Source organism: Pundamilia nyererei, unplaced genomic scaffold (assembly GCF_000239375.1).
Source record: "Pundamilia nyererei isolate P.nyererei 1_Seehausen unplaced genomic scaffold, PunNye1.0 scaffold00001, whole genome shotgun sequence".
Taxonomy (NCBI): Eukaryota; Metazoa; Chordata; class Actinopteri; order Cichliformes; family Cichlidae; genus Pundamilia; species Pundamilia nyererei.
The window spans coordinates 10,973,123-10,985,474 of NW_005187402.1; the positions used below are offsets into that span (position 1 = coordinate 10,973,123).

Below are 12,352 nucleotides of genomic sequence, written 5' to 3' on the forward strand. Positions count from 1 at the left end.
TTCTTATTTAGGTGCTTCCCTCTCACTTTAAAACCTGAATTTCAATGCATTTAAAGTAATGAGATCTTTACTACAAATACAACAGGGAAGGGAGTGAGGGAAGCTGCATATGACCCTACTAAGTGCTTCTCATCTGTATAAAAGCATGACTGTTTAAGTAGCCATCTTACTTGTGACAGATTTAATTCATTTTTTAAAAAGATGTATCAAATTCATAAGCAACAGGTTAGCCCATCCTAAGTCTGCTGACCCTCATCCCTTGTTTATCCAATCGCAGAGAAAGGAGGACCTTCAACCCTTTCCAAATTATAGAGGGAGGGGCAGGTCCACAAATGGCACTATAGCTGCAGTAACAAGGGTAGGAAAACTATACAAAGTGGTTGAGCAAAGGGGATTAAAAGATGCAGCTTGTGTAAGATAGTCGAGAGGTTAAAGTCCAAGATGGGCAGTTTAGGGTGAGAGGTGTTAGGTTGATGGACAGGCTTAGGGAGGTTTAAATCTGTGGCCGGGCAGGGGAAAGCTAGGGGCTGTGCGTTTCTGGGGGCATGGAGCTGTGTAAAAAGAGAGCAAAACATGAGTGGATTTATAAAGACAGGAAACCCTACTCATGTTCCTAAGAAAAGGAGAAAGGGTTGGTAGTGAAAGCATACCTGATTACTAGAGAGCTTAATGAATAGCAAGGATATACACATCATCATAACATTGTCACAGCTCATAAAAAAAGGAAAATAAACATTAACAAAAACCAAAAAGGACATAAAATCTTCACAAATGTCTCAACAGTATTTAAAAATAAAAGGAGAAAAGGTTGTTCAGGCGTTCGTCGCATGTAAATAGTGCAAGACAACGTCAACTGCTACAGTGAGGCACAATGTACATATATGTGGGGTTTATATAGGTTTTGCCAGTTACATCACTATTGAGCAAGTTATAGAAATGAACAGATGTAACTCATACTTGCGCGTCCTTTTGTCAGAAGTGATGGCAGCGGTGTGGATCAATGGCTTTGTTAATGGGCAAGAAGCAACAGTTTACTCAGTGTCTATTTACATATCAGCAAATGCCAGCAAATCGTTAAAAAAAACTGCAGAGAGAAAGGGGAAAAATATACTGATGCATTAATTACAGTTAATCTCAAGGAAGTGCAAAGTTGTGACAGCGAACGCCTTGAACAATCTCTTCTTACGTCTTTTGTACAAGCTGGTAATATCAATTCATCTCAACATTAACTGGATAAAAATTTAGCCTTAGTTTACAATACAATCTTTTTTTTCTGATCATAATTTACTCTTCGTACAAAAAAAACGCCAGAAAACAGGTCTTTTGTGGTTCATATACAATCATGTAAAGACTGAGTCTAGATTTCTATTCTGTACAAACACTTGTGAAAAAAAACCCACGGCTTTGTGTATGGAATTTATGGCTGGGGAAAGTCACTACTGGCCTCAGTGCTACAGATCTGCCTGCAAATTACATGTGGTGTGTGTGTGTGTGTGTGTGTGTGTGTGTGTGTGTGTGTGTGGAGCTGGATGGCAACTCCTGACAGTGAGAGGAATGCTGGTTTTATTCCTGTGTATCGGCCATTACTCGCTGTCCCTGCCCTAAAAGCAATCAAGACAAATACTGGTAATAGCCCCCCCACTCCCCAATCGCTTTGCCCATCAGCCTAAATCCCCTCACCGCTTGGTCAAAAAAAACAAAACAAAAACAAAAAAGGTGATGCATGGGCCACATGAGCTCCTAAGCACAAGACTAACCTAACAGCTATACAGGCTGGGGTGAAATTGTCAGCAAACAGGATGGTAGCGTCTATCAAATTTTCACATCGTGGCTTTTCAGCACTACACACCATCTGTGTGAAACATCAAATCTAAGCTCGGGATTCTTGTTTTCTAGGCATCTGTGGATTTTGGTAGCAGTACCAGGTCCAGGGTCAGAGGTGTAGACTATCTTGTAGCACCACGGGAGGCCATGACTACACAAAAGGCCTCAGCACCACAGTATGACAGCAGGAAATCTCACCTCATACGAGCTGCGCTACATCCGCCTCCTGGGATACTTAAACTACCAGCAAAAAGCTGCTCTAATCCCAACACATCTGCCTCAACAAATGTGCGTATCCTAGAAAACCAATCATGTAAGCTGGCTGCCCAAACTGTAGGGGATAACTAGCACAAGCAAAGGATGGAGTATTGAGACTGACAAGTCTGCTGTCTTTGCTGGTTTCAGGTTTATACAGGACAGACAGACATGCAGACCATCAGCCATGGAGCTCTTCAGTGGAAAGTCATTTCCTTCAGCCAAAATAAAAAAAAAAGTATCCCCCCCTCACTCTTAAACCAAACAGTGCCCTAAGTGACAAATATGAATGAGCTACCATCCCTTCTCATTTTAAAAGACAGAAGCAAAGTGTGTAGGGTTGGTGGATCTTGAGAACAAAGGGGAGTCCAAAAACAAAATATGGTACACAAACAGGACTGAATTGAGCAGTTAAAAACAAAACAAACAAAAAAAAGAAAAATATAGAATATCTATAACATTATACGAAATCCCTGTCAGCCAGACCTCACTGTATGAATATTTTACAGGTTGTGTTTTTATGTCTTCCTCCTTCAGTTTGGTGGAGGGAAGAGCTGGTAGTGGGAGGAAGGAGGAGGGTTGAGAGGGAGAGGCTCCCCCTGGTGGTTAGGCAGGGTCTCACTACCTGCGTGTCGGCAGATGGAGCCCATTCACCTGGGGGGGCAGGTTGGGCAGGAGCAACTCCAGCTGAGCAAAGAGGGAGAAGTGGTCAGAGGGGATGTGTGGATGTGGGCAACCGCTGACATTGTTCTCTACAAGCCAGTGGTGGTCCAAAGGGCCCAAGATACCCAGCACGTTCAGGTGAGGCTTCGAGTAGAAAATATAGTCGATGACACCCTGAGAAGAGAAATAGAGAAGTGACTTTTGCATAGTTTTGTGTAAGAACAGACTGGTCCTCAATATCGTTAAAAAAAAAAAAACAAAACAAAAAAAAACAAAAACAAATACATTTAATATAAAAAAAACCAAAAAAAACACCACATATGTGTAATTACCTTAAAATCGAAGGTGTAGTTGGTATAAGGCATCAGGCCGTTCTCATAGGCGGTCTTTAACTTGAAGCCATGGGTGATCCTGCCATTAGACGTGCTGTTCTTGCCATTGCAATTGAATTTGGTCAGACAGTCGCTGTAACGGAGCTCCTTGAAGTCCTTGTGTGTGCAGTCCACTCCACCAGTACTCAGGTACTCCACTACGCCTGAACAGAGAAGAACTGAACCATCAGCATTTAAAAACAAAAAAACCAGATGATGATGACGTCGACGACGACAACTTATCCCACTAAAATATTGTTAAAAATAAAACAGGTGGAACATGGACCATTTTTTATTAGTTAAGAAAAAATACACCGTTTGCAAAGGAATTTGTGAGACTCCATTATTATTTCAACTCAAATTTGACTATAGTAAAAAAATATAGCAAAAATATATTGCACTACTGTATGCAGTGAGCAGGCTAACAATTCTGTTCACCACCACAAAAAGGCAAATACTGATGTAATTTATGTTTTTATGAATGCCAAACAATTATTTTCATCTATTTATCCAATTATAATCAAACCCATTCTCAATTGCAAGGCAAGAGAAAATTAGGCAAAACAAGGTTGTCAGCATCTTTAAAACATGCCAGATTTAACCATCCTTTACTCGCTTCACTGAGATATGTTCGGCAGCAACAACATTAATCAGCTGTTAACATAAACTCAGCACTTCACTGGAGGCACCTCAAACACTTTTTTCAAATTTATTTAAAAAAAAATTTAAATTGTATTTTATGAACAATCGGTGCACTCGAAGTAAAACATTTTCTTAAGAGCAGGTCGAGTACAGCCTACTTACCTGAGTCAGGCAAGGAGTTGAGGTCAGCGCACAGCACCAGTGGAATGGCATTAGTCTCGCCAGAAACAGAGGACAACTTGAGGCTGCGTGTGGCCTTATCCACTATGCTTTTCACCTCTGACAGGAACATCATGGTCTGGACCAGCTTGACATCAGAATACTCTGGGTCCCAGTGCATGTGAGCATTGGCTACAAGGAGCAGCTGCTTTTCCATGCCATGGAGAGACTTACCAGCTGAAATGAGTGGCAGAGAAAGAAGGGTGGGGTGGGGCATTTATTAACAGGCATGTTTAACAGGGCAAAGGGGTACTAAGAGCATTAGGACAAACTGAACACATTGCCCTTGGCATAATCATCACCAAAATCCTCTGCAATACCTCTCGAATAAAATTCAGCGAGAAGATGAATTTGTAGTACAAAGGGCTGATCTTAACTGTCTACTCACAGGAGAGCTCCATCATCTCTTTGCGGACCTCAAGCAGTACAGCTACCCCAATGTTATCCTTTGTCATCACCCTGTTCAGCATAGCCTCTGAGCCCTCGGAGTTAGCCATGGCCAGCTGGTTAAACTCCACTGTGTGCTTCTGCACTGCACTGAACCTAAAGGCAAACGGGGAAAAAGAACTACTTAAAGCACTTTCTAAGCAGAGATGAGCAGAAATAATAAATAGAAAAGTCATAATAAGTTGGAAATACAAAGTATTAAGAGGTCCATAGAAATCAAAACCTGACATATTTGGCATTTCTCACATTCAGGGTTATGACTTTGCTATTGTGGACCATATTTTGTGCAATACTGGCAGTCTTGCCTTGGGGGGTCCAGTTCAAAATGCACAGCTGAATAGAGCCTACCCACCAACATATTGTTTGCAATCAAACTAAAATAAAATTAAAAACAAAATCCATAAATATTGTATCGGTCTGAATGCTACAAAGAAATAAGAATACTTTTCCTCTGACTCTACACAAAACTGGATGGCTTTAGACTTGGGAACTAACTGAAAAGCGCTCAGCCTTGTTTGGGAACCCACGTTTCATAACTATGAGGATTCACACAAAAATTTAGGTCATTGTGAAAGCACAAGAGTGCAAGTGGTTAGAAGAACCAAGATGATTATCTGGATGTGAGAGCAGCCAAATATCAATTAGGTAAGGTTTCTAATTTCATGGTCCTGCTATCAGAAGCTTTTGATCACCTTACTAAAGGAGTTCAGATAAGATAAGATGACCTTTATTAGTCCCACAGGTGGGAAATTTGTTTTGTTACAGCAAAAGTGCAAAGTTATGTAGCAGAAATTAGAAAACACTGGAATGCAATAAAATAAAATACAATAGAATAAAATATAATACTATATACAACTGAGTAGGAAAATACAAAAATACAACTTCGTGAGTAGAAGAATTGCACAAGAATTGCACATATAGCAGTCTTATTGCACATGTGTGGGTTTGTGTGTTTGACCTCAAACAGGACCTCAAACCTGAGAGGTTGGGGTTAAAATTATACATGAATGGTGTGTATTATATAATTATTTATTCTTTTAAACTTCACTGACTGTGTGCATTCTCTGGTAAATCACAACTTCTCTAAAAGAGACAACTGGAGGTGAGCAACAACTATTTGAATGCTAATAAAAGCTACATGTAAAGCTTTTCTTGTCTCTAGAACAGTTTTAACAAAATGTTAAAAGGTTTATCGTTTCAGTTTAACCGTTTGTTGCACATATTGTCTTTATGATGGAACTTTTTGACAGTGATAAAAACATTACTACTATTAGGTGCTATATGAATAAACCTTTTAGCTTTAACGCAAGCATTACTAAAGACAAACTACATTAACCACTAAAGAGTGAAACAAAACTACACATACCAAAAGAATAGTTTCACTTCAACTTGAAAACAACAGTTAAACTTTAAGTTAAGCTAAAGCTAGATTAGCCTTTTTGGTAATTGCATTATACGGCTGATGGCATCACTGTCTGGAGACTACAATAAAAACTTAATAGACTTTCTCCTTTGAAGTCAAGTTAAACTGATAAGATATGCATAGCAATACTTAAGCATAGGTTACAGTGTCCCAGTGTAATAGACTGGATTTTGAGTGAAAGGTTTACAACATGATATTTCATTTCTTTCTGAGAACTACTGCATCCACTTTGTGGACACTAGAGACAACCCAAAAGGAACATCGGTCACTCAGACAACAGCAGTAGGTGACGTCAGGTTTAATTGAGATTGTTTTATCACTAAGCTAAGCACTGGCTAACAAGTATTAGTGAATATAGTGAAGCAGTTTCAATCTAATTCACCACAGGAACTCAAATCACTGCGAGCTATTCTTAAACCAAGAAATAGTTGCCACAGGACAAAAACTATAGACACATACTTTTCTGTCCTGTAAAAAACTGCACATCCATCCACGTGCTTTCGATCCGACTCAGACATAGTTCTGGCTCGTGACTTTGGACTGAAGAACCCGTCATATCCTTGCTCCTTCAGCTCTGGCAAGAAGAAATTGTAGTACTGCTCTGTCTCAACTTCCTGCAATTAACAGCAAAAAACAAGTTCCAGGGTGAACAGGAAAGGCTGTTATTCATGGAAGTACATCAGTTAACCCCCTCTAAATATAAGGCCATCTGGCTACATTAGCCATCTATTAACAGGATGGGTAAGAGACAGCGTGTGATAAAATAGCCATGAAAATCTGCATAATATAATAACTAATGGTGATCTTTGGGGATGACACTGATGAATAGGAGAAACATCTTTGTGCAAGACATAATTTAAAGAGCTCCCAATTAACACTTCTTGGGGTATGTACACATTTGAAATGCAATACTATTCCCACCTTTTTATTCTTTTATATCTAAAATTTCCAAAACTCAGTTTGTATGTTTTATCTGGGGTTTTTTTTGGGTTTCTTTCTTCTTCTCCTCACAAAAAAAGTATAACATTTTAATTTGACGCAGACTAGAGTTTACATATTAAAGTCTTTTCTGTTTTAAAATCTGGTTTTGAGCTTACACATTTTTACAAATGTAAAAACTAAATTACAACATTAATAATAAAACTGTAAGTGATACCAGAAGATTCAGGTTCAAGGAAAGTAAGACAATAATTTAACCTACATGTCCATTGAATAAGTATCATCTGAAAACATCACAAATCTCTGATTATTAGAACTGGTAGTCAATTCAGTATGGATGATCATGTACTAAATTAAATGGGCCAGGCTTGGAAGAGATTCGCAGAAACCAATACAAGTCTCTCCAGCTTGTATAGTTTTGCCTTTTAGCCGACATGACCCCTCCCAAGAATAGCTGCTACATCCATAACAAAACAGTGCAAAACTAGTTTTGCTTCACTCAGTATATGTGCTTGTCTTTACCCCTCGGCGGTCCTAAGGGCTGACAGATTGCAAAGCAAATAAAAACCCATCTAGTGGTGTCTTTATAATGAACAGGTGGCGTCTGAGCTAACGTGGTGCATTAAAAAAATAAATAAATTAAAATAAAATGGATAACAAACAAATGGATAAAAACATAATGAATTAAGCCTCTAACAAACACAAAGATCACTAGTTCCAATAGAAGCACCTGAATATTTAGCTGCAAACAAAGGTCTAATCTAAGCACTCAACCACAAAAGAAAAGTTTGCAATTTGTTGACACTGTCCATTAAACTGAACACATCACAATTTTCAAAACTGTCAACTGAACATAGTACTCTAATAAGAGTGTTAGCATAACAGTTTAAATGTGATATTGTTAAAATAATGAGTGACAGAATTTTGTGTTTGTGTGTGGTCATGAGAAAATTTTAGACCAATTTCTTGGATCCATTTGATAGAAAGCAAAATGGAAACAATTAAGAGCCAGTGAAAGAAACTATGACATCTCTCACCTGCAAGCTGATGATGTCTGCATTGCAGCCCATGATCTCCTGCATTATGGATTTTTTCCTGTACTCCCAGTTTAGAGCCCAAGTGGGACAATAGCCATATAGCTGACGTGTGGCATACTTATCACACAGCACATTGTAGCACATCACAGAAAACAATGCTGAGGAGACAAACAGGAGAAAAACAAACAAAAACATCTTAACTGTGCACACAGTTACAATTAAAAATTCATTAAAAACAAAAAAAAAACAACAACAAAAGAACCACAAATCTGCAGTTGCTTGCAACAGTAAAAGAAAATAAAAATGCTGAGTAAATCTCATCATTACGGAAAGCACCAAAATCAACTACCAATACTTCTTCAAACCAGGAATCAGATCAGCCGTTCTTTTTGACTCATTTGTTCTGCTTTGCTTCAGCAACCGAAACAATGCTCATACACTAGACTAAACACAAGTGGCAGAGCTTCTGCTCTAGAAAGAGGGGCGACACTAAATTTCACACCAAACAGATTATAAATTTGTGCACCTTTCAGGTCATAGGAAACATTCAGCATGTTTGTGTCAAACTGGGCATTTTCTTGATGATCAGATACATGCGAATGGCAGTCAGTTTATGTGGGTGCAAGCTGGATCCATACTAAACTACATCAAACTTTGGTTTGCAAACTTTGTACTTTACATAACTGTAGCTTCCAGACTTGATGTCATAGTTTACAAATCCACTACCAAATGTTGTAACCTGATGACGCAGTCTTCTCTGGACTGTATACTACTATGAGGACACTTGTGCGCAGTGTACATCTTTAACAGGTCTGAGCTGTCTAAATGAGTTGCAGTCTGAACTGCTCTTTTAGGATCTACCAAATATTTGTGGTTTAAAGCCACAGTGCTCAACTGATCACTGCATTGCATACCATCCTGAAACTCACAACCACACAAGACAAAAACCATACAGGTACTTCTGTTCAAAGTCATGTTGTGTGTATTTTGTTCTTACCCGAGGGCCGTGCTCGATCAGTTTCCTGGAGTGTAATCCACGACCGGGGTGGGGGTTGTTCTGTTGGCACTGAGTTTATGGAAAATGGTTCAGCATAGGTATCAACATATTGTCAAACAGGGATTTATTTAAAGAAAACAAACAAACAAAAAAACAAAACAAAACCACACACACACACTACATGATCTGTTGAGCCTGCTTACTGATTTACCTTTTCAGTAAAAATGACAACATATGCTGAAACTTCTCACAAAAGCAAGAGAGAGAACACTCACTGCGCTTTATAGCCCCCGCCAGATTGTCTAACAAGTAGCTCAGCAGCCTCCGCGTGCCATCAGGTTCCTGGTAGAGGCTCAGAATTTCTTGTGCAAGTGGGTTTCCTGTTGAAGGAAAAGCAAATCAGGCTAAATCATCAGTGTTTCCCCTACCCGAGACCTCCTGGGCCCCCAACTAAACATAGGAGGAAAAAAATAGATAAAAAATGTAGACAGAAAAAAAAAAAAAAAAAAAAGGATACATTTTGTACATGTCATTACCAATGAGCATTTGTTCACTTCCGCTTGAGTCTGAACTGTACACGTGTTTAACCATGTACTTCACTGAAATTGTACAACCCCTAACCACCCACCCACACGAGGGAATCAGGATAATGTTACTCAAGTGGAACACTTGTTAGGTTACTGTACATGCAATGAAATGTTGCCAACAGCAGTTACTCTGTCTAAAACAACAGCATGTATGACCCCATTTCAAGTTTGTCTTTAATAACAGAAGAAAATGATAACATAAACATCAGTTGCCACCACTGCCAATTCACCCTCTACTGTTGCTGCATCCTTAGAGAAATAAAATTACACCTTATAATATGGAGGGATTTCCAGTCCAGAATGGCTACAAAAACATTGAAGAGCCACTCACCTTTCAACCCCAGTGTTTGTAACTGAAAGAGTTTCCCCAATTCAAATGGCAGAACCCGCAACTGGTTGTTATTTAAAAGCAGTTCCCTGTGGAGGGCAGATGGGAAGTGGATCATTAGAAACTAAACTTCTAAGATTAAAAATAAATACATAAAACTCTTTGTCTTTCAAAAACATTTTCCGAAAGTCGTCATTTAAAAATACAAGCATTACTTGACAGTGTTAAAATGATTATGAATGCAGCCGTTTAAATTAAAGTGAGACATTTCAACAGATGGGACAAGAGTGACAGTGGTAAAAATCAGCATATACATATATATATACACACACACACACACACACACACACACACATATATATATATTTTTTTTTATTTATTTTTTTATTTTAATTAAAGTAAGGTATGAAGAAAATAGTCCTTTATAACCCAATTTAGGATACAGGTTTATCACTTACCTGAGAGACACCATGTTGCCGAGCTCTGCCGGCAGGCTCCTGATCTTATTGGATGAGAGATCCAGGTACACCAGGTTGTGTAGTTTGGCAATGTCTGGCGGGATGCGTGACAGTGAGTTGTCACTGAGGTGCAGGGCAGTGAGGTGGGTCAGAGACCACAGGGCTGTGCTGAGACTCCTTACTCTGCCTGTGGCGAAAATGGGGAAAAGGCCAAACAGGACAATAAGTCCAAGAATCCAACGCCATTTTCACAAAGATAAATGTGAAAGAAAACTGTTCCCCATTGATATGAATAAGTCAAAACAGGTGAGCTGATTTCACAGTGGAAAAACAAAAAAACAAACATGTTTGCAATATTTCTCTTTGATAGTGAGGATTTAGTAATTACTTGTGTGCAGCTGTGCAAAGCAATGGAAAAAAATATGTGAGAGGAAAATAAATTAAAAAACCCCCAAATGATTTATCTACACAAGCAGAAGATACTCACCACTGATTTCCAGCTCAGCCCAGTATGACTTCTTCCCATTTGCTGCCTCCTCACTGGACATAATTGTGTACATCCGCCTGGGATCCGGCGGGTCATATTTTTCCTTGGGCATTCCTATAACACTAGAGAAATAATTTATATTTTAATTCACCAACAACTAAAAGTATACTAAAAATGAAGTTCAAGCTCATAAATGTAGCCTGAAATAATCCAAAGTAAGTTTGAAGTGATGTGTCTCGCTCATCAGGTTAGCCCAGGTGACTGTAGCGACCACCAAGATGTGATTAAACTCATAAGTTTCCGTTTACTGATTATAAATCCTTCATATGGAGCTGTTAAAATGTCAACAGCTCCCTATAAAGACCGTGATTTCGCTTGAGTTACATAATTTAACAGCGTAAAATAATTACAACTGTAGAGCCATATTTTCCACGCCAACTTGAAAAACTAGGCTCTTAACAGTGTGAAGCTTTAATTTGTGCAATAATTAAACCACATTTGTAAAAATTAGGTTAGCACATTTTTCCTCTCAGTGACGCTAACTGATTAGTCTAGCTTAACCTAATTAGGCAGCTATCGAACTACACATAACAGACGCTAGTTAACAAACTAGCTCCCTTGCTAACTAGCACGACGGAAAACAGACAAACAAAATTTACCAGTTAGCCGACGCTAACGCCCTTTTCAAGTGGGTAAATGGATAATACACTAAATAATATTAAAAGATACCATGCAGTCTCGCTTTATATAATACCAAAGCACTGAGTTGCGCATAAACACTAGGCCACGCAACAACGCATTAGTTAGCTGTCATTAGCTAGCTTCCACTAGCAAGAAGCACTATCACGGAGATAAACAGAGAGGAACCCAATGCACACAAAGCGACAAAGCTGGACTTGAAAGCAATTTTGAGCTATTTAGCTTAGCTTGTGTTAGCTTATTGGCTAAAAGCTAACATCCTAATTATGTGAAGCTGACCACTTCCTATTAAATAAGTGTTATTTCGGAAAATTACGGCAGCACTTCTAACATTCCGCATAAGATTTTGGTCAATTGGGTGAAAATGGGTGAGTTATAACAGAAAGGATTCAATTTTTACCTGCAAGAGCATACCAAATCGCGAGGACGACTGCGTGTTCTCTTTTGTTTTCTAGCTACTTCTCACCCGTTTCCGCTGCTGTATCATGGCGACTGTAAGGATTTTTTTTTTCCTGTGCCGATAACGGCGCCTGATCTTATTGGTCAGCGTGTGGAAGGTCCAACCAGCTGTTGAACCACAATAAATATCAAGTGAGGAATGATGGACCTTGAGATGGAGCGACAAAATGCCATTATTCACTTTACTGTGGCTTATCTAGAAATCATGCTCAATCAAGCACAATGATTATCACGTATTGTGTACTCTATCGGCATAATGATGTAATGCTTGCATCTGTGTGGAAGTAAATTACACACAATGACAAAACTTTTCATAGAAAAAGGCAATATAATTTATTGAGAAAAGTGAGTTCTTCAATTAGTTTGACTTAATTAGGCCAAACAAAGAGGGCCACAGTTTTATACAAAAAAATAAAATAAAAATAAAGGTCACCAACATGTAGCCACACATCTGAAAGCACATTGATTTGCTCTCCTGATATGTAGACTGTAGTATTGATATTTTAACCTTATATAT

General features: G+C 38.8%; 1 protein-coding gene across 1 annotated transcript; it reads right to left on the reverse strand.

Annotated features, from left to right (window-relative positions):
- Window positions 1-6: 6 nt before the first annotated feature.
- On the reverse strand, window positions 7-11,899 carry cnot6a (CCR4-NOT transcription complex, subunit 6a). Its single transcript, XM_005719847.1, has 12 exons — window positions 11,777-11,899; window positions 10,678-10,799; window positions 10,191-10,377; window positions 9,736-9,821; window positions 9,093-9,197; window positions 8,818-8,886; window positions 7,821-7,978; window positions 6,304-6,458; window positions 4,363-4,517; window positions 3,918-4,151; window positions 3,075-3,277; window positions 7-2,916 (listed from the first exon to the last, which is right to left on the reverse strand). The coding sequence occupies exons 2-12, from the start codon at window positions 10,787-10,789 to the stop codon at window positions 2,701-2,703; spliced, it is 1,680 nt and encodes a 559-aa protein (XP_005719904.1). The 5' UTR covers window positions 10,790-10,799; window positions 11,777-11,899; the 3' UTR covers window positions 7-2,700.
- Window positions 11,900-12,352: the final 453 nt, after the last annotated feature.

What these genes read in the sequence shown, in the direction of transcription:
- cnot6a (XM_005719847.1), bottom strand. Translation starts at nt 10,789, where the DNA reads ATGCCCAAGGAAAAATATGACCCGCCGGATCCCAGGCGGATGTACACA. An exon ending in ACAAACACTGGGGTTGAAAG is followed by an intron (nt 9,198 to 9,735) that starts GTGAGTGGCTCT and finishes TTCCTTCAACAG; the next exon opens with GAAACCCACTTGCACAAGAA. An exon ending in GGCGGGGGCTATAAAGCGCA is followed by an intron (nt 8,887 to 9,092) that starts GTGAGTGTTCTC and finishes CCATAAACTCAG; the next exon opens with TGCCAACAGAACAACCCCCA.